The 23,336-nt window shown below is 33.7% G+C and overlaps 1 protein-coding gene across 1 annotated transcript; it reads left to right on the forward strand.

The window, feature by feature from the left end:
* The first annotated feature begins 719 nt into the window (after positions 1–719).
* Positions 720–22,484, forward strand: LOC108771415 (sorting nexin-8). Its single transcript, XM_018536693.1, has 9 exons — positions 720–969; positions 3,280–3,407; positions 15,657–15,789; positions 18,310–18,500; positions 18,666–18,783; positions 19,499–19,958; positions 20,482–20,698; positions 20,990–21,178; positions 22,189–22,484. Exons 1-9 carry the CDS (start codon positions 945–947, stop codon positions 22,270–22,272), a joined length of 1,545 nt encoding a protein of 514 aa, XP_018392195.1. The 5' UTR covers positions 720–944; the 3' UTR covers positions 22,273–22,484.
* Positions 22,485–23,336: the final 852 nt, after the last annotated feature.

Below are 23,336 nucleotides of genomic sequence, written 5' to 3' on the forward strand. Positions count from 1 at the left end.
CCATATACTTAATATCTTATTTTTTATATTTCATTTTTATCTATTTCTAACGTATTGTTGTTATTCTTTTGTTTCTTATTTAAAAAAGTACTCTTTGTGTTATTGTTACTTATACATCGATATACATTAATTTTATATATTCATGGTATTAATAGTTTTTATAACTTATCTTCCAATATCGACATTAAAATACAAATATTTATATTTATATATCTATTCAATTTGCTCTCTCTTTATCTTTCTTAATTAAAAAAAAAAAAGATTAAGAGTTAGATGGACCAAGATTAAAGCAGTAAATTATTAGTGAAAACAGGTATATTAGAACATCTTCCAAGTTCGAAATAAAAACAAATACATCTGTTGAACTACTGTCATCGTTAAAACGTAATACTCTTCCGTTAATTAAGAAAGAAAACAAAATAAAGATATTTGAATTTTAAAAAATGCATTTATATCGAGATGTATGTACGTTTCTCTGACGACTCCGAAACAGAAAACGTAAACACCGCAGCACGCTCGGTCCTGTAACCTGTTCCGCTCGGCTCATCGCTTCACGTGGACTCCGCGGCGGGCCGCCGCGATCGCGTGAACACCACGAGGCAAGGCAAGGCACGAGGATCAGCGTTCACGACGTGTCCCGTCGCCGTCGTCAGTCTTCCGCCGCGCGGCGACAGTGTATGTTGCCTGGGTGTTTCTCACACGTCATTCTCGTCGTATTGTTGACGTGTCGCGAATGCCGCGAGTGCGCGCAGCTCGATCGTGTCACGAAATCGGTCATTATACTCGCACGAGACCCAAACGAGAACACCAATTTCGACGCTCTGGTGTCGTCGATCGACTTGTCTAGGACGACTAACTTCGTCTTTCCTCTTCTCTCTCTCTCTCTCTCCTTATCGCCGATCCGCCGCACGAATGGTCCACGGATGATCCACGGATGATCCAACATGGCGTCGACCGATCTGTCGTTCGGTAAATGATAAGCCTCACCAAAAACTCCGTAACGAGCTCCGTGACAAGGTCTCTCGCGAGGTCAACCGGTTCCCTCTCGCCGTCGCGTCGCGCCGCGTCTCGTCCGCTGCGCCTCACGAAAACGCGGTCGCTCCCTTCTTCTCTATCCTTCTTCCCCCCCCCCCCCCCCCCCCCCCCCAGGACACATCGGGCGGACGTCTCTCGTTTGCCTTCCGTTCGCCGAGAACGAGCCTCGCGACCGGAAGCTGCAGCATCGTCTCTTTTTCTTTTCTTTCCCTCTCTTTTTTTGCGATCCTAAAGACGCGCGTGTCCAGGATGCGGTAATCAGCTGATCTTTAAAAGCGCCTTGACATCCGCGATGTGACATCGCGTATATGCGCGACCCGACGATGATAACGGTGACAACAACGCGCGTTTAATCTATTGTTTGCGATTTTATCCCCCTGTTAATAAACTCTTTATCACGTACACACACAAATTAGTAAAAAGGCGCTAAACTTCCGAGACTGCCTACTGCGATGTCTATCTGATAAACACTAACTAACACAGTGTAACATCAATGTTGTAATTTCTTACACGGAAAAAACAAAAAAAACAAAAACAATTTGGTTGGTCCATTTAAATTATACGTAGGAATCTCAAGCGTAATGTTGTAAAAAATTTTAGCATTCCAGCAACTAGTTTGAGTTCTACATAATTAATCATCCAACAGAATTATTTTACATTGATGTAATAAGAAATTATAACATTGATGTTGTGTTGCTGTTAGTTGATTTAGTTTACTAAGTGATAATATTTCTATGTATAATAAATAATTATTCAAAAATTAATATTTAAAAATAATTTTAAATACATTTTTTCTGTCATATGAACTACGTTATTAATAAACTTTACAGATAGAGAAGATTTATAGAGCTCGGACGCTTTTTTGACGTAAAGAATGCGCGCGTCTTCTTTGAACACGAATCGATTAAATCGCACGATATGTCATCGAAAGTATTGGAACGTGCTGATGTTGAAGGGACGTTGAGATGTACCATTTTAGCATGACTGTATTAACACGGCAATAATGACGCATGAGATGTTTCATAATCGCTCTCTGATTTCACCTTGGAATTTCATTAGGCGTTATTCTTTCTTGCGTGATGAACTTTTCCTAAAAAAAAGTAGCGTATATAATACAATTTCGAATATGGTATAATTCTGAACGAAACAAAATTTGAATGTTCAACGTTTAAGTTTAATTTTTTCTGTTTGGTACTCTTCAGCCTCTTCACAATGAGAAGTTTACCAAATTTTAATCTCGATAATTGAACTCAAATTTTATTTTGTTCAAAATTGTAATATTTTTTCATTGAATGATATTTTATTGTACTTGAAGTTGAATTTGTTTGATCGTTTTGAAGATCAAATTCTGTTATTATATGATCTACGTGGAAAGAATTTTTCTGAAGTATTCATAAACTTGAGAGTATTTAAAAGTTTAGTTATACATATAAATACAAATTTGAAAATAATTTCGTTGAAATTATGAGATTAATTTTGTAGGGCACTTAAGTTGATCGTTAGAATGTCAAAACTTTTTGTAGCATTATCATGCTTGAATTTCCTATATATTATCATTATTTCTATATATTATACATATAATTATGTTAATAATCCAACAAAATTATTTTCAAATCCGTATCTGTCTAAATTTTAAACACTTCAGTAAAATTGTTTTTTCCTGTAACACATTTATTACAATATAGTATTAATTACCTACACATCTAATTGTACATGAAGGTATCGCTTTGTCATCATCGAGTCACTTCCAAAGTGACTCGATTCGCTCCCAAAGTTTCGTGCGAATTTCGCAAGGGATTTTGTATGGTTGCACAGGTTTTAATACAACTTCACGTAAATGGAACAATAGAGAACGACGTCGGATTGAGGAAAAGGACAATTTTCCCCAGGAAAATGCAACGCGGTAGATTCCCGTAAGGTGCGGTTTCTTGTAATAGAAACGCGGAGAAAGTCACTCGAGTTCCCTTTAACAAAAGCACGCTCGTTCGCGGGACGACCGACCCGGTGCGAACGCATTCACGTATTCCGCGTATACATTTCGTCACGCGCGACCGACGAGAGCGGTCGCAGGTAGAGCGAGCGGACGCCGCTCTCGAAGGCCTCGTTATAGCATAGCCGTCGAGCGAGCGAGCGAGCGAGCGACGGTAGAACTTCATCGAGGAGACCTGTCTTTCTCTTTCTTTCTCTCTCTCTCTCTCTCTCTCTCTCTCTCTCTCTCACGTTTCTCTCCCGTACAAATCCCAGGTTGTATACCGGCGTTCTACAGAGAAGTCTACGAGAAGGTCTGCTCGCCCACCAGCGGAAACGTCAAGCTCGAGGTGTTCAGGTCTCTGCTCGTCAAATCGCAACTAAGCGGCTCCATCGTCAATCAGGTACGACTCTTCTGTGTCTCGTTTATTTATGGAACTGGATATGCATATAAATTCACGTTGAAAATATTATTTAACCGTTTTAACTGATGAAGATCCAGCGTAGATCATTGAGGTTTTCCTTACAATCAGTTGTGTTTAGGTATACTTACATACACATTTACGATTTTCATTTCTTTAGGTCCCGCGTATATTGTACTGTACATCAAATTTGAAGATACTCGTTGAAATTATTTAATTCTATCGACATCATCTGAGATCCGTAAATTTTACGTATCGATATATCATTTTAGGATGAAGAATTTAAGTCGGATAGAGAAAGTTCTTTCGCATTTCCGATTGCTCGAAACGTTAGAATGCAATACAAATACGATGATCCAAATGAAACTTGGATTGTATCTTATACATGGGAGAAAATAATGTAATTATAGTATTATTAATCTAATTGAAAATAATCTTATTAATTTTAAAATAACACTAATGAAATATAATAAATACGGCATGCTCTTGTTCTGATAAAATAGCATTTGTTTCATTGATATATTGTTGTTGAGTTAAGATTGTTTTCGATTAAACTTGCTGTTAATATATACTTTTTCCATGTAGTAATATATTGTAATGTAATTTTAATTATGCAATTTATAAACAATGGGCGTGTCAGACGCTAAACTGATCAACTCCCCTTCTTTATAAACTTGTTAATTTCAATATAAGCGAAGTATACACTTAGTTTGTAACTGCATCAATTTTCTTTGCTCTTTATATTATGGAGTTGACTAACTTGATTTCCGAGGGTATATAAAGTTAGATTCTTCACCGATTACGATGAAAATGTCATTTATCTTCTTATCTCGCAAATCCTACGAGAAATAAATGAAGAACAGAGGAAGAAGGCATTCCGTCGAGCGTTTACAAAGAAATACATTACGCCACGGAGTAAATCCGATAGCGAGTTTAAACGCAGCGAGCATGTTTCTCTCGCGGGTTTCAGTTTCTAACGTGCGACCTTTCCCAAGAGAAATTTACTTGTATTACGTTTGTTCTCTATTGCAAGCCGCGTGCACAAAATATTTCTTTCATAAAATACATACCGAGATTCTTATTTTAAACATCAAGAAACGTATACCGTAGTGAGAGAAACCGATTCTTCATATTCATGAGGTACCTACTTCGCTGCCTTCTCGGATGATTTAAAAACAACGGTTTCGATCGTTGCATCGAGCAAAACAGTCTTCCCTAATCAATTTGAGCCGAGGATATTTTAAATTCCCAACATGTCAAACCATCAAAATAATCAACTCTCTCCTACATAAACAACGATTACAGCTCGCTCTTGCATAACGAAGATTTTCTCTATCAACTTTATCGTTTTTTTAAATTATCACGCACGACGAACAAGAAAATTTCATCCGATTATCTTCATTCGACTTTCCACTTGGAGATAATCAGCCACTTTGATTAAACATATGCGTCAGAGTTCGTTTCCGCGCGAGCATGATAATGCAAAGCGTGTACTTGATAGACAAGGATAGGATAATTGTAAAGTAGAAAAACGTCGTTTGTGCTACAATTATGTACGTATCAGGAAACGCGCTGCCACGTCAACTTTGCAGAATATGACGTCGGGAGTGAAGAAATTCACTCGAACAATCGTTGTTTTATTCGAATGAAGACGGATCGAAAAGGATAATTTGAGTCGATCTACACAATCCGGCCTTCTATATAATCTCATTAAAATCGCCCAACGTTTTCCTTCTCGCGTCTTTTCGTGACTATCTTGTCGTCGCGGAGAAAACCGACGCGTCTAGGAACACGTGGACCTCATTGCGAGTGACAGGATAATTTGCTGGATCTACTAGCGCTTCTTGCGTTAAGCGGCTCCTAAACGCTAAAATAATATTATTACAATTATTTTGCTGGACAAATATTATTGTATATATAATGCAATATTTATTCCATGCTCCTTTCTTAAACAATTCAAAACAAACAGCAGCTCGACATAACTTCTAGACGATCAATATTATTACACAATTTAATAATATTGCGTAATAGCAAATATATTGATCGTCCAGGAATCGCTTCATCCATACCATGCATATACCTACGTTTCGGTCGTTCAAAGTGATGCATTCCAAAGGAAACTCCACAACTGTGCGTGTCATTTAACGAAGATAATGATGAGCCGGTTGCTATTTCTAAGCATTACTGGTGTTACTGGTATTTTACTGGTATTTTACTGTTATCTAATGTACGCGAGCGCGCAAATATCATTAAATCTGAAATCACGTCTTTCAACGCGGCGTAAGAAATTCCAAGGACTCGATTGATTTTTTTTTTTATATAGGTATTTCTTTTTTTTATTATTTATTACTCATTCGTATCGTTTTGCACATATCGCTATTTGCGATTTCGTTCCAATGCATCATCTCGTTTTGCTAAGTAATACGTTTTTAAAGTCAAAACATTCGAAAGAGTATACACTATTTGTATCTTTAATCTTTAAAGGTTTATTTTTTAAATCTTAGCTTTTTTTTCCATTGAGAATAATATTTATTACACAGTGTAAAATGATTTTTTGCTGAAGTATTTAAAAATTTATTATAAGTATAATAGATGCAGAAAATAAATTTTGTTAAACAAAGTCAAAATAACTATACAGACATTCAAGTTGGTTGCTAAAATGTCTAAACTTTTGCAGCGTTACTCATCAAGCTTGAGTGTATTGATTGATAGATAGCTTCAGTATATTGATTGATAGATATATACATAATTATGAATATGTAATTATGAATACATAATTACGAATACATAATTATGTATATATCTATCAATCGCTGATTGAATGCTTGCTTTCGATATAATATACGGAAAGAATGGATTTTAGGGTATGTTAAGTTAGCACCCCAACTATAGTACTCAGGAGTTCTGATTAGAGTTCCCACTTCCTTTTGACGAGACGAAGAGTTCCCTATAGTTAATAACAAGAGTTCTGCTTAATAAACATTAAAAAAAATTTTCCGACGTAGGACTTAAAAAAAAAATTTTGGTCAAAAATTTTTTGGGAGTACCGAGTAGTTCTGTTTGGAGTTCTGGACAGTTCTCGACGAGTTCTGTCGAAAAGTATCAGGGCTCAAAGCGATTGGACCAACGGTTTCCGAGATATACTCACTTTAAAAATTGTTGATCTTCTGACAAATGTCGCTGTATCTTGCAAACCGTTGGTCCAATCGCTTTTCCACCTTACAGTTTTCGATAGAACTCGTCGAGTACTATAAGAAACGCAACTCAGAACTACTCGGTACTCTCAAAAAAATTTTCAAAGATTTCTACTATTTTTTTTAAACTTTATTATTTTTCAAAAATGTTTTTTATGTATCAAGAACTCTAGGTATTCACAAAATACTTCTGTTAAGCTGATCAGAACTATGCGACCTTGAATTTCGTTAAAAAGTAAGCACCCCATTTTTACAAAATTATTAAAAAATTATTATTAAGCGCATAGATCATTAAAAATCATAGAGAACTCTTCGTATCGTCAAAAAGAAGCAGGAAAGCACCCCATTTTTAAAAAGTTATTAAAAAATGATTATTAAGCGAATGTGTCATTAAAAATCATAGAGAACTCTTCGTATCGTCAAAAAGAAGCAGGAATTATCATCAGAACTATTGGATCTAAAAATTAATTTTAAAAAAATTTTTAATTTTTTTTTATTATTCGAAAATTTTTTTTACATATCACGAACTCTAGGCAATCGCAAATTGAAGCTATTAAGCCGCTCAGAACTATTCCACCTTGAAATTCGATAAAAAGTTAGCACCCCATTTTTAAAAAATGTAAAAAAAATGTTTTTTGAGCGGAACTCTTGTTATTAACTATAGGGAACTCTTCGTCTCGTCAAAAGGAAGTGGGAACTCTAATCAGAACTCCTGAGTACTATAGTTGGTGTGCTAACTTAACATACCTGGATTTCTAGAGTCTAGGATATTTGTTAAATTATCAAAACAATTATATGGAAAACTCAAACATGATAAGCAATGCTGCAAAAATTTTGATATTTTTAGCAATCTGCGTCCTGTATAATTATTTGAATGGTGAAAGCAAAATTATTTTCAGATCTGTATTTAGCTACTAAATTTTTTGATACTGCAACAAAATTTGTATAATTGTGTTCTTTGCCTCAAAATATGATACTGTTTTAGTAATGACTTCCCATCCCGTAAAGGTTAATATTCATGCTCGACAATATGTGACAGAAATATTTTTCAGACAGTTATTTACCCAATTCCCACGTTATATAATTCCATCCCGACGATACTAACCGGTTGCGCCGGTATATCTGCATTGTTATCGCATCGTTGTAGTTCGCGATGTTCATCCTGTTTCCGCGGTCTTCGTTCAATCCCGCGAAAATCGTTATCGGTGCCAATTATGCAGCTCGCAACGGGAAAAAATTTTAAAAATTAATTTAAACATTCCAAGCGCCCCGCTGCGCCACATCGACGAAGCCTTATCATCTTCAACAGCACGCCCATCGATGATAACGCGCATGGACGCCCCTAATGGTGCAAGATTACGTGGCAGGGTCAATCGTACCGTCGTGTGTAGTCTGTTTCTCCGCAACAACGTCACAGACACGCGTTCTAGCATGTCTACGAATAGCCTTACCTTTTATTTGACTGTTTGCATTGCACGTTCGCAGACTTTACGCACGCATATTTCACGGAAAATTCCTTGGTGTTGGAATGTTTCCGTGTAAATGATGTAAGTCTTTGAAAAAATATAGACGCATTTTACAAAAAGTCTAATTTCTATTGCATAAAACGTTAATAAGTTTTTTTTTTATTTTTATATAATCTTAAAATAAATGTAATATTATATGAAATAATATATAATATTTTTGAAAATGTTAAAAGGTAAATGTTTTATGTAATTTATAAAGTAGATGTCATATTTTATTGTGATTTTTAACGTAATGTGATCCTATTATTACATGGATTATTTTATTGCTACATAGAAAGAATAGTTTTGTTGAAGTATCTAAAAATTTAGCTAGAGATACAAATCTGAAAATAACTACATGTTTGGATTCATAAAAAAATGATTATGTAGGACATTTAAACTGTGGTTACCACTGTGTCAAAATTTTTTGTAGTATGTGTTTGCATTGAAAAAGACAGACTGAATTAATTCTGGTAAATTTGGGAAATAAATTTGATACTAGCAAATGAAATCAGTCATTTTCGAGTAAAACATTTAAACAGTATTTTTTTAGTTGTCAACATTAAATAATTTTTTTTTCAACATTAAAATTTTGACACAGTGGCAACCGCAGTTTAAGCGGCCTACATAATTATTTTAAGAATTTATGTCGTGATGTGAACTAACATAATTTGCTCGAGAAATTGTGTAAAAGAAATATAATTATATTATAATTATATAATCCGCTTATATCTTCCCGTAATTTATGTATTTACATTTTTGAATATAAAAATTTGCTGCGTAAAATTTCATCAAATTTAAGTTTTAAAATATGTAAACGTTCTGCTGAAATGTTTTAATTCACGCCTAATATTTTATTAAGCATATATGGTAGCTTCAGAAAATTTTATAATGCTCATTGAGAACCTGTTTCGCAAAGATTTCATGAAGAAATCAGTACGGCTCTACGACACCCAGAAATGTCACATTGTATCGCGACGTCACTCATCGTGTCCGTCTCTCGTTCATTGTGCTAACAACACAATCAAAATAGCATTACGCAGGGCCGCGCCGAAGTGTTCCGTTGTCGCGAGCAGAATAGTAATTCTTTCAACTACAGGGTGTCTCGAGATTTATAACACAATTTATTATAGTAATAAATTCATTATTAAAATGCCAATGCTGGCCTAGTAAAACACGAAAATTAACGCGCCTTTGTTAAATTAATTAAAATTATAATAAAGAAGAGAAATATGTGCCAATAATTTTTTACAATAATAAAAAGTGATTGGCGTGTATTTGTGTGTCTCTTTTAATTTTAATTAATTCAATAACAGCGTTAATTATAGTTTGAGACCATTTTGAGACCATTATTGTCGTCATCATATTTGCACAATTTTTTATATACAATTTATGCTTATAAAATAGAATAACATACATTATTATGTATTTGTACTGAAGAAGATCGACTGAATTATAATATTTCGCAATGTTGGTGAAAATTATTCAGAAAATATCTGAATAGTGCAGTATATGATTTAAAAAATTCCTATGGTTACGTGATATCTATCCTATTTTCATATAGAAAGGAGGGAATTAAAAAAAAAAATAAGAGCGTATCCCGTTCTAGGCTTTTGCGGAGATAATTTATTCTACAGATGTATAATTTATAAGCCTCTCAATTAAGCGCGATAGAGATTAACGTACGCTTGATACTTCCGCACGCATACTTTAATATCCATTCCCAACGTTGATGCACGCTGAAAATATAAACGCGGCACGGCGTGCAACAGCAGCCGGCACGTTTTAATGCGGGTCGTCTTCCTGCTAGGTAGGTGAAATCGTTTGATTGCCGTCTTCCGCATTGGCATGCAATGTATGGTACTTTTGTATTGAAAATCGCTCTCCGTTTTATATCGAAAATCGCCGAAACGAACGTCTTCCGTTTCTCTACAATACGCGGTTAAGATGTAAGTGTATGTATTCTTCTCAAAGCATTATCACAAATACATACAAAAATTTCAATAGATTGTTCTATTATTAGAGTATCTGTGTAAAATATTTGAATACACTTTTCTTATTGATTTAAAAGTTATTTAATTTTTTGTTTGTCATGTTTTTTTTTTATGTAAAATCGCATTTTGTAGTATTAATTGTCTTATTTGCATATTTGATGAAGTAGTATTGCAAATTAAATCATCTTTATGTATATCTGCTAATAAAACTATAATAAATATTCGTGCAAAAGTTCATTTGGATTCACTTACTTATCTAAAAATTATTTACCTAAAAAGGCAACAAAATACATTTTATTATACTACCTAAGCCAATATAAGCCAAAGTTTTTTGTAGTTGGTATCAGCGTAAATTCACGAACAAAATATTTTAGCTGTTTTGGTTGATTTTTTAGTTGATTTTTCTGACTAATATATTCTTTTTAGTTGATATTCAGTCAAAATATTCTTAAGCGTCTCTCGCATTTCTCGCGGTTGTCAATGAGGATCTGTGAAGCTAGCACGACATATTTTTATTTTTAATTTTTTAATATTACAAATGCAGAACTATCGTTTATTTTTATAAGGAACTGTAAAACTATAAAAAGTGCTACTAGAATGTTGTAATTTTTTTGATATCAACAGAATGTTACGTTCAACAGAAAAATTATTTTTACTTTTGTAAGATTCTTTAGTATAATTGACTTATGCAATATTTAAATTTAGCAAGAAATTAAAAGGAAGATCAATCATATAAAAGAATTTTACGATAGTTACAAAGTTGCTTTTTTTTTACTGAACGCGTATATATTCACAATTCTCAGGATAAGTTGCGATCAATCGTTAATAAATAATTTTTCGTTTTATCAGTTAAACGTAGATAATCGTCCCTCTCGTGTCAGGCACTTCTGCGAGAATAAACGTCTAAAATGAGACGCGTGTCGGACGTGTGTATGTATTTCAATCGTGTCACAGTCGTGTTACAACTCGCGATGGGATGTTTGAGCATCGTCTTTTCAGATTACATGCCTCGGATACGCAAATGGGAGATGATGACGAGTTGCGGCCGGGTCGATTCAGTGGCTGCGCATAATTATCTCGCGTAGAGATGTTGCGTGACAGGGAGCGCACACGAGCTCTCATTACACAGACGTCGCATACCTCGTTTCACGTCCTTACACACTGATATATCTCTGCCGCTGTACTCGCAATTGCATCGAACTATTGACACGAATGTCAGCACACTCCCACGTCCTCGAGAGCACCCTCGTCTCTCCTTTCTAAAAATAACTTCTGCGAAGAATGCGGGAATTATTTTTCAAAATGAACATGCGTAACATTGTATATAAAAAAACAAACGATTTTTTTTTGCTAAAGTATCTTTTTAATTTTAGTTAGGTATGATTATGAAAATATAATTTGGTTGGATTATTAAAAGATAATTATGTGAAACGCGCTTAACGACAAAGGCTGCAAAAAGTTTTCACATTCTAGCAATCAGCTACACACAGCGCGTTTAATATAATTATCAATTTAGATTAATCAACATAAATGTTTTCAGATAATTATATAGAATTGGAATGTTTACAATACAATAGTATTAAAAAATGAAAAGAATATATAAAATTTAGGTAAACTAAAATTAGGTACACGAAAAGAATAATTTTGAAGTATCTAAAAATTTAGGTATTTAAATACAGATTATTATGAAACAAAATTATTATGAAAATAATTCTGTGTAATCATCAAAATAATTATGTAGGAAACTCAAGCATGATGACAACGATGTAAAAAATTTTAACATTTTAACAACCAGTTTGAACGTTCTACATAGTTATTTTAATAGTCCACACACAACAAATTATTTTTAGATTTATATCTAGCTAAATTTTTAGATATTTCAGTAAAATTTGTTTTTTTCGTACACCAAAGACATTAATCGATGACGACAATTGGATTTGTATTATACGAATTACGCAACGCACTGATTACACAAAAAGATTCGTTCGATATTGTATGAACACTGTTATTTTTTCTTTCTCTTGGACCTTATCACAATTATGATAACAAGAAGGTGTTTGGTATTCCAAACTCACAAACACGATGTCTCGAGATAAGATTTAGTGCTTTCTCACCTCTCTCACCTGTGTTCCATTATAAATCTATTTACTCAATATATTAAAGCGAATGTGTGTAGTTCTATATATGGGGCATTCCAACCCCTAGTGTGCCACTCGAAAACTTTTGGATTTTTGATTTGGCTGAAATTTTGATATATTATAGTACCCATTGCAGCTCTGTGAAGTTGGCACCCCTAAATGCGAATTTTGATAAAATCAGTATTGTATTCGTTTGTCCATTGTTTGTCCACGTTTGTCCACCCTCCCAAAAAAAGGTATACACAAAAAAAATTGTAGTACCCCCAAGTAATTATCTTTCATTTATTATGAAAAATATAATAAAAATAGGGTGGACAAACGAATATAATGGGTGAACAAACGTGGACAAATAGTGGACAAACGAATGCAACAATGGTTTTATCAAAATTCGCATTTAGCAGCTCTGTGAAGTTGGAACCCCTATATACGAATTTTGATAAAATCATTGTTGCATTCTCGTTTGTCCACTGTTTGTCCACGTTTGTCCACCTGTTATTTTCATTTATCCACCTTCCAAAAAAACGTACATATATAACTTCACAGAGCAGCTCTGGTCTCTGTGAAGTTAGCACCTCAACTTTAAAAATCGGAAATTTTAATAACAGTACTGCTTGCACCCGCAATAGTTCTAGAGTTCCTGATAGGTTTCATCAATAGTACTGTTGATTTAGGCCAAAAATTTTAAAAAATAAAAATATGCGGTGCTGACTTCGCGTGGCACCGCAAGATTTGAAAAAGCCGATTTTTATGACGGAATCTCACAGTACTCGAAGAGTACTACAGTTAAGCCACTCAGAACTATTCCACCTCGAAATTCGATAAAAAGTTAGCACCCCATTTTTAAAAAATGTAAAAAGAATGTTTATTGAGCGAAACTCTTGTTATTAACTATAGGGAACTCTTCGTCTCGTCAAAAGGAAGTGGGAACTCTAATCAGAACTCCTGAGTACTATAGTTGGGGTGCTAACTTAACATACCCGTAATCATGTAAGATACTTATACATAATAAACGATGCTATAAAAAGTTTAGATACTTAAGCAACTAGCTTGAGCGCCCTATATAATTATTTTGATAATCTAACAACATTATTTTCAAACCTACATTTATAAGCTAAATTTTTAAATACTTTAGCAAACCGTTCTTTTCGTACACGGAGAAAATTTTATACCTAAAATTATTATAATGTAATAGAAGCTGCAGACCATCGTGTAATTATAAGTTTAAATGCTATAACTATTTTTTAAAAAACAATAATATAAAGTATTTTTTACACTTTTTCATATTAAAAATTTTTTATTACAAAATTACACCTTATTGAATAAAAGTTAGCATTGTAAAGATAAAGAATATATAAATAACCTAACAAATATTGTTTACTTACCATAGTAAAAATTAACTCTTTCCATGGCTTAAGCACTGGATTTAATAAAAATTACTTCATTTATGTGATAAAATTAGTATTACCATAGTAAAAGTTGTCGGAATATTGTTATTGTGAGGGGTGTATTTCCACCCGAAAATACAAGGCATAGTAAAATGTAATTTAAAATTGTATTAAAACTTAATATAAAATTTTCTCCGTGCATACATTCCACACAGACCTCCAAGAGACGTCTCGAAGAAGAAGTCCAGAAAATGTCTTTTGTAAGTCATCCTAAGGTCTTTTTTGGCTAAAGTGTAGTGTGGAATACTTCTTTCTTCTCTATTTGAGATTCCTCCTTGCTCTCTGTGAATATTTCCACTTGTGCTTCTTCTTACCGATGTCTAGACTGTCCCGATTGCCTTCCTCATTATTCGCGAGCTCTATCATATTCTTCCGACGAACGGAACGCACGCACTCGTGCATGCATGATTCGTGGTTCGTGCAACGCGAGACGACTCGCCAATTCCCGTTGTTTACTCGCGATTCGCACATGCAGCTAAAATGGAGAATCTATTACTGTCTCAGGCTTGAACTTGATTGGCGATTAAGGTTTAACGACACTCGAGAGAGCAACGAGAAAGCGAGGGTGCTTGCAGTGGCGCAGACAAGACAGCCTGCTCTTTTCGATTGCACTTTCTATGCTCATCTCTTTTTTTTCTCCTGCAAAACGCTAGTCGTTTCACCGTAGGTTAGTCATACCTTTTGTTCGAAGCATGAACGATATAAGATATGCACGTATATATGTATATTTATGCCGATTTAGTTTTGTTATTATTTATTATTAATGAAAGAACTATTATATTTTTTCTTATTTTACTATGATTTATTATTAATGCAAGATTTACAATTGTAGAGGCATAAAAAGTAACTCATTGTGCGTACGCATTTTTCACATCTCTTTAAATTGTGAGACGATAAAATTGTAAAAGAAGAAGTAGAAAGACTTTTTCTTTATATTACGCCTCTGTGTGGATGCACTTTTGTATTCAGCATGAGTTCACATGCACTCGCGTTCTCCGTTCATTGCGGTTTCTTTGAGTATGGGCGGGGGAACAAGGAGAGGGTTTACGCTTGCAAGTAGGGGCAATACAGGAGACACCGAGAAAAGGAGAGACACATGGGTGCATGAGGATTGAAGTAGAGACAGAATGGTACGGCAAGGTAGAAAAATCCTTGGAATGTAGTTACTTTCATTTATGGCCTAATCCTTAGGCTTCCCACTCAAAGAGTTTACCGTTGTGCCGTTACTCGGGCACAAAGTCCACTGTGCATAGAAACAACAGTTTTCTTCAAGTATCTAAAAATTCAGCTAGATACAAATCTGAAAATAATTCCGTTGGATTATAAAAATAATTATGTATGACGTTCAAACTGGTCGTTGAAATATCAAAACTTTTTACAGCGTTCCTCAACATAAACTGTTAAATATTCATAATGCTAAATTATATTCAATCTGACTTTTTAATCAGTTCTAGAGATTTACTCCCACAATATGTCGTTAATTTAACTAAAACAATGGAGTTAAAAAAATTGGCTCAAAAAAATTATTAAATTTGATTCAAATTTAGTTTATTACTATTTAGTATTTACTGAGTATATACGTTAATATTAACATTGTGTTGGCTTTGAAACTAACCACTAAAATTGATTGATTTACATTTTAATACACATAGAAGTTAAAAATAATAAAACATTTTTTTTAATTCGAAGGATTGGATTACCATTGCTCCTTTATTATCTAAATATCCAGTTAAATTTTTACATTGAGCAAAATTATTCTTTTTGTGTATACATACTCGTATACAATCATTGGCGCTTTTTTGAGCCGTATATCTCCTTTTCGTATCGCTTCGCATTACTTGTGATTTTTAAGAAGGCAATCGTTATTTCTGTACGATAAATGTTCATCTATCTATTAACAACAAAAATCAGATACGTTCGAAACGACTCTTTAAAACGTTTCTATTCTTTCTTAGATATGGAAGCTGGTGGACAGCAAGACAGGTTGTCTTACAAGAAGTGGATTGTACAAGGGTCTTGCTCTCATTGCCTTTGCTCAACAGGGAAAGCAACCAAGTGACAAGCTCCTGGAAAACTCCGAATCTCAAGGTTAGAAAAATTTTAATTGTTACTCTCCGATTTGTTGATGTATCAAGCGCGTAATGACTCTTATACACTGGACACGAGTGATCGGCGACAAGCAATAACCAATAAAAGCTCTGCTTTTACGCATGTGACGAAGAAAAACAGAACCTTCATTGGATATTTCTCATCGTTCATCACTCATCCAGTGTGCAACAGCCATAAAGAATATTAAAATGTTTAATTTAATGATTACGCTTATTTTATTTATTAATCTTGTCAGTATTTTATCAAAGACGGAGTTTTATGAATAAAAATAAACTTAAATAATATTTAACGAAACAAAAACAGAGAGATGTAAAATTTTATTATAAATTCGAAAAAAAATTTATTTTTAACGAAATATTTTTATTAAGAAATTATTTCGTCAATTTTAGAATAAAGCAAAGCTTTTTCTTGATTTTTCTCGATGCTTTTGTGTGAAAACAAATGTTAACAATGGTAATTGTAACCGGAGAAATTGTTAAATCGTATACGGTAATCGTGCCGAGCTCGGATAAGAATTTTGCATTCGCGCTAAAGTACTTTTTTTTACAGTAATTTTCTTACGGTATCTTTTTTATAGCTTAAGTAATTTGCTTCGCAAACAAAAGAAGCCATATACATAGTCTTCTGTGCCGTTAACACAGTCCGTATATAGACTGCGATGAAAGTAGGTCTTGAATAAGTCTATTATCAGACAGGTGTTTAAATAATGCACAAACGTGCTTCTGCAGCATATCAAGAAACCTGTAGGCGTTACCGGAGTCATTGACCGGCAAAATCATTGCCGTTTTGCTTATCGCTAGAAAGTTGCGTACTATCGTGACTCAAGAAAATTGCTTTCCGTTGAAATATTGTTTACTACTGTGCTGCGTATGATGTACAACATTTTTTTAATTGTTAATTGTTAATTTATTTATGAATAATTATTTATTTGTTAAAACAAATGTATTTAAAAAAAAGAATTTTACTATTATGTATGTATACTTGTTCTGCATAAATGAATATTGTTTCGCACGTACGTTTCTCTATATTAATATAATACAATATATCAATTCTCATTAATATTCCTCCAATATTTATTTGGAATACGATCATTCCATAAAAATTGACGTTTGTTATTATGAATTATATTTTTGTTAGAATTCACATCTTTCAAAAAATTCTTGCATTTCTCGATTAAGAATTATAATAAAATTCAACAACTTTTGAAAATAACCAATCTTGTGATCTATTTCTTGTTTTAAAACCGTACAATGTGATCACTTTTATTATTATACAGCGGCGAATTATAAATGCACGGAACGAAGGCAGCTTTATGAAAGTCAAGTCGTGAATGGTAAAACTGTGGGAACATAATAAGCCTGGCTGTACACAGCCAAGGTATGTCAGCTCGCAGAGTCAGGAGACTCCTTCGTTATCGAGGTTACGATGATTATTTGCCAGGAACTACGATGCCGCGAGATCTCGCTCGTCTCGTAAAATTGACGAAGTAAAACGGTAGTCGGAAAGAATACGAAAAGAGAAGATACGTTCTTATTCTTTCTTTCTTGAATGATTGTTGGATTCGTTATCGTAATTTCGTTTTTATCTGTCAGTATCGCGAAAATAGATTGATCTGATTCGGTATGAAAAAAAATGGAGGAATTGTTGAGTGGATCTAGTGTTTTACATTTATTGGCACGCGATAAGAATAAAACAATTAAAAAATATTAGAACACTTGCAGTATGAAGAAAAAGAGGCAAACTGTAATCAGAATGAGAGAAAACAAGATATATTTATGAAATGAAATAAATACTTTTAAAAAGATATGCTTTTTGATCTGTTTTATATATTAAATTTTGTTTAATTAAATCATATTTTAATAAATTTCACTTTTACAAAAAGAGCAGTATACAATTAATTAAAATGAGAAAAACAAAGATATCGACGAAATAAATCCTCCTGAAAAAGTATGCTTTTCAATCTATTTTATATATTTGTTTTATCAAATAGAGAGAGAGAGAGAGAGAGAGAGAGAGAGAGAGAGAGAGAGAGAGAGAGAGAGATCATTTTTTTACTTCGTGCCTATGGAAACTTTTGATCAGGATGATCAACATATTATAAATTCAGCCAAATTAGCCGGGACCCATTTTCCGTATGTTTTGTGTGAGGTCCTTTGCTTTAAATTGTAATTAGACAAAGTAAAACATATTTTATTTACATATTTAATATCCGTGGATTATAAATATAAAATTAGCAGAGATTGAAAAATATATGATGAGAGATAAAAGCAAGAGCATGAGAACATGAGATCGAAAGAGACAACATATTCTCGAAGCCCAGAAACGTTCGGTCACCCTGTCGTACTCGAGAGGAGCTTAATTCCTTGAACTTAATGTATATATCAATCAAATTTTATTGCTACTAAATAATTGTGCAATTGTCGTCTCCGCTAAATACGGACTGGTTGGTGGCTGTCAGAAAATCGCATCGTTCGCTCGAGAGAATCCTCTTATTCGTAGAATTACCCGTTCCCGCTCTGGGAGATCTGTCGGAAGTGACGCTTCTGGCACAGAGGCTACACCGAGGCAATCCCGCAAAGCTGAATCACACCTACTCGGACATCTGTAATCTGGACACTATCGAGGTCAACCTCGTTCCCGAGAAGAAGGGCATCTTCCTGAAGCACGTGGAGTATCAAGTCACCAGCAAGGTATTACCGGAGCTCACATTTCCGTCCGTAGAGACACAAAAGGACGTAGTGCTATTATTTAGATTGCTTTAATAAAACCTTATCTAGATTCTATCGTAGCGAACAAGAGAATTACGCCGTGACGAAGAACGTGAGTTCACGTGGATAAATTTCATGTTCTTTTAGAGGTTCAATTCTGTGGTCTACAGGCGTTATAATGATTTCGTGTCGTTGTACGATCTCCTCCTGGCTCGGTTTCCCTACAGACTGATCCCGAAATTACCACCGAAGAAAATCGTCGGAGGTGAATACTCGTGCTTATATATAATTGAATATAAACTTGGAAAAATTACATAATTTTGTAATTATTAAGGAAAGGACAATTTTGCTGAAGTATCTAAAAAACTAGATATTTATCTGAAAATAACTTTGTTGGACTATTAAAATAATTATATAGGATGCTCAAACATAATAAGTATTATGAGTAATGCTGTAAAAAGTTTTGATATTCTAGCAGTCAGCTCTTCTTTGTTTTATATAATTATTATATTTTGATGATCTGACAGCTAACATAATTATTATCAGATCTCCTAGTAAACACAAAATAAAAAATATCAACGTTATAATTTCATACTCAACAATGTAACTGTTACAGAAAACATGTTGCATTTATATTGTTGAGTGTGAAATTATAACATTGATATTATGTTACAACTACTTGGTATTTACTGGACTATTTTAGCTAATATTTTGGATACTTTACTTTCTAAATTCTTCAAAGTAAATTTCAAGAGTGAACATCGATGAGTCAGTTTTGAAAAAGAATGGCTCGATTTTCAATTTTTAAGAATCAGATTTCACTCTTTAGAAATAAAATTCACTTTAAAAATTGTAGAGAGTAGCTATTTTTTCTAAGTATAATAAGAATTTATAAACAATCGCAATGTTGCAATGATACAATTGATAACATGAAATATTTTCAAAGGGCCCGTTTTTTTCTTCATTTTCCCCTTTTGTAGCGGACTCACAATTTCTTGAAGAGAGGCGGCGCTCTCTCCTGCGATTTCTCACACTGATCGCCCGTCACCCAGTAGTGAGTGAGGATCCAATTGTTCAATTTTTCTTCACGTACACTGGCGACGAGACGCAGCACAAGATCCGTGATGTGTTTAGGCGCGTGCCGGACGAATTTGCCACGTCCGAGCTGTCGTCGAGAGCGAAAGAGCTGATGCCGCCCGAGACGCTGACCGAGTTTGCGAATAGCCGTGATCAGATACGTCTGATACTACTCGGGATTTCGCGGTTGAAACATATCGCTGACAGCTTAGCGATCAGATCGCACAATTATGCAGTGGACATGGCCGAGCTGGGCAATCAATTGAGCACTCTAGCTGCGGAACAACACGGCACCGGTACTTGGGTTACCGGTGGTTCCAGTCTTTGGCAAGACATGAAGAAGGGTTTTCATGTAATCTCAAAGTAAGAGTCCGATAACAGTATCAAGAAAAATGCGATTTAGATTTCATTTTTATTTTTGCGATATGATTGTGGAGTTTTTGCGTTATAAGAATTAGATTTCGATAACGGAGGTTCTTGAGGTTTTACGCTGCCATTACATGATACACGATTCGTGGTAAAAATCTTTTTCAGATTTTTTAAACAATTTTATAACTTTTTAGAAAATTTCTCAGATATTTTATACAAATTGAGACATTTTCCAGAAAAAGCTGAATCTACATCTTTTCTAGAGAGAATTCTTACATAAAATATTTCAGAATTTGTGATGACAAATTCTGAGAAAAAAGTAGACTTTCTTGGTATTTTTGAAAAGTATTTCAATTCGTGCATAAATTCTACCAATGCGAAAAATTTTCACCAGATACAGATCGTTCCCTTCATTTTCGGATTATTGATTATTACGTATTTTAGAGAAATTTAATTTTTAAGCTTTCGTAATCAATAAGCAATCGCTTTTAACTGTAGAATAAACGTTAAATTTTAGAGAGTTCAACCTGTTGTCAACCAGAGCACTCCAGCAAGCGGTCAGAGAGGAGACCATGGTCTGTGAAAGGCTTAATCTCCTGCTTGACATTTTGGTCGCACACAGGATGTTGTGCGAGAGACACGAGCGAGGCGTCAGCGCCGATCATCAACGCGCTCTGTCTACGATGCTATCTCTCAAGAAGCGGCAGATGCAAGGCGTTATTCGTGGTACCGATGTACGTGTCTAAGACTATTATTAATTAAGATTTATTAACCAGTAAACCATGTTCCGCGTTCATCACGCGGATTATAATCGGCGCAATAATTTTAACCAGCAATCGCGTTGTCGCAATTGTATAATTACTCGTCGAGTTCGTGGCAGTATAATCTGTGAAATCGCAGAGATTCGCCGTTGCAAGGAACAAACGTAACTTCCTGCGGTTTTACGCAATCTGTCATCGTTAACGAACGCGCGATGCATGTTCATTTCGCGAAGAGTGCACGCGATTTTATCGTATGTTCCACAGGCCGACACTGTCGAGTATCTCGAGAATAAAATGGTCTCCCAGGAATCCGTAATCGCCAATGTCGAGCTAAGGAATTGTTTCTCGCTGCTCTGTTTGCACATGGAGACTCAGCTTGTTCACGCGCACCTAGAGATACTCGCCACCGTGCTGCAGAGTCTCGTGAGCGTGCAGATCCGCGGGCATTCCGAGGTAAATATTACCAATTCTTAGTAACTCAAGTATTATACTTGTTAACAAATTATTGCAGCACAGAAACTTATATAAAAGTTTCATAAACTTTGAACAAGCATAACTCCGTGAAAAATTGTCGTACTTAAACATTTTTTGCATTTTAAACAGTAAAGTTTGTATTTTAAGCAGTTTTTAATAGATTTAAAAATTGATTTTTCCTTTTTCTTGATATATTTTAAAAAATGAGGATGTATTACGTTTCCATAATTTGATCCATTCTATGGGCTGCAATGGATCTTTTAATTATAGTGATAATTTTGTCGTTTGTTTCCCGAATGAATAAGTTTAGATTAAGTACTATTAGTATTGTGTGTATTATAAATTATAATGTATTTGTAATTATAGTATTTTTTATTTGAGTACAGTACTAACAGCTCCGTACTCAGTAAAATTTTTATATAAATTTTTCTATTGCGATAATTTTATTGAGTATATATTATTTTATAATATTATCGCGTTTGTACAACAACGATACAATTCAATAAACTAATTTTTCAGAAAATAAGTTTAAAATGTTTTAAAATTTGTCATTATGTAATGTTAATTAAAATGCAATTTTGTACAATATATAATTAATTGTAGAAGAATCAAAGTATATTTGTATGTTTTCATTTTCCTTCTACAAGCAAAATAACAATTTTTGAGTTATATTGTTGTAGCAAATACCATAAGTGTTATATTATTTGTTGATTAACAAACGTGTTCATTTTACAAACAAATGCAAACGAATCGAAGAGGTCTCGGTGAGTTGTTCTTTGATATATGAGAAGTTTTTTCTTTTGTATTTTGTATCCATATCTAATTAAATTTTCTTTTTACCTCTGTAATATAATATTCCATTCTGTTTATTACGCTATATTGTTTTCTGTTACATACGTGTTAAGCAAATATCTTTATAGTGTTAAAGCATACACGCATACATCATCGGATTTGCGATGGAAATTGCTGATGCAAATGTTTGTTTACAGTTGGCTGAAGTATGGAAACTAATCGAACCGACGATTACAAAGTGTTTGCCTGAGAAGTTAGCAAGTGGGTCCAATGGAGGATAGCACAGGAAGAGTAAAGTTTCGTATATATCTTGACGGATCATGCGTTGCCAAATAATTGATAACCGAAACTTGTATACAATTCTCAGTAATTATGACTGTTGATGACAATATGCCGAAGACTGGATGGAGAAAGACGTGCAAAACCTTTAGTCGTGTGTTTCACATAATGATTATATAAATTCTATATCTACTTACCAGAGATGGGTATTATTTGAAATAAATGTATTAAAAATGCAAATATAAAATGCAAAATGCCTATTTGTATGTTTTTCCATTTAATCTTGCAAAATACTTCTAGCGGTGAAACACATTCTTTCTTTGAAAAACTTATTCTTTTGAAGAAATTATGTTCCAAAATTATTGCTAAAAGTCTTTTGTAAAAGCTTACATTAAATAAAAAATTATAATAATAAGTAAAAACTTAAAAACTTACAAAATTAATTATAATATAAATTAAAATTACAATAACAGTAAGAAATATTAAAAACAAAAGAGAAAAAGAATTAAAATACAAATATAACTTAAATATTTAAAAACTAAATATAAGAATATAAATATTTTTAAAAAACTATTTTTATTTTGAAAAACTTTCTCAAAAATATCTATTTTCTATTTTCTGTTTTAAATAAATGTCTAATAACCATTTCATATTTCGTATTTTTGAATAGAAAGATTTACAACTATTTTGCATTTTTAATATTGAACAGTCATTTTGCCTATCTCTGCTATTTACATATAGGTGTCATATTTGTCTAATTATATAGATTCTTGCGGCATTTATGTATTCCTTCATTATCAAATGATTAAATATCACGTACGATATTTAATCGAAGATATTTGTTTTATTATTATATGATGATAAAGAGGAATCTCGAATGTGTATAACGCGTTCAAGTTTTAAAACATTCCCTGTTGTGTACTTAATATATATTTTATGGATCAGCGAATAATATTTCTAATTCCCTAATAATTGTTAAATCGCTATGTACATAAGAACTTATAGGTTGTATATAACACACGTCGTATCGATGCGTGAAGAGTGCCTATGCGATTGTAAATATATA

This window comes from Cyphomyrmex costatus, unplaced genomic scaffold, assembly GCF_001594065.2.
Source record: "Cyphomyrmex costatus isolate MS0001 unplaced genomic scaffold, Ccosl1.0 scaffold158, whole genome shotgun sequence".
Classification (NCBI taxonomy): Eukaryota; Metazoa; Arthropoda; class Insecta; order Hymenoptera; family Formicidae; genus Cyphomyrmex; species Cyphomyrmex costatus.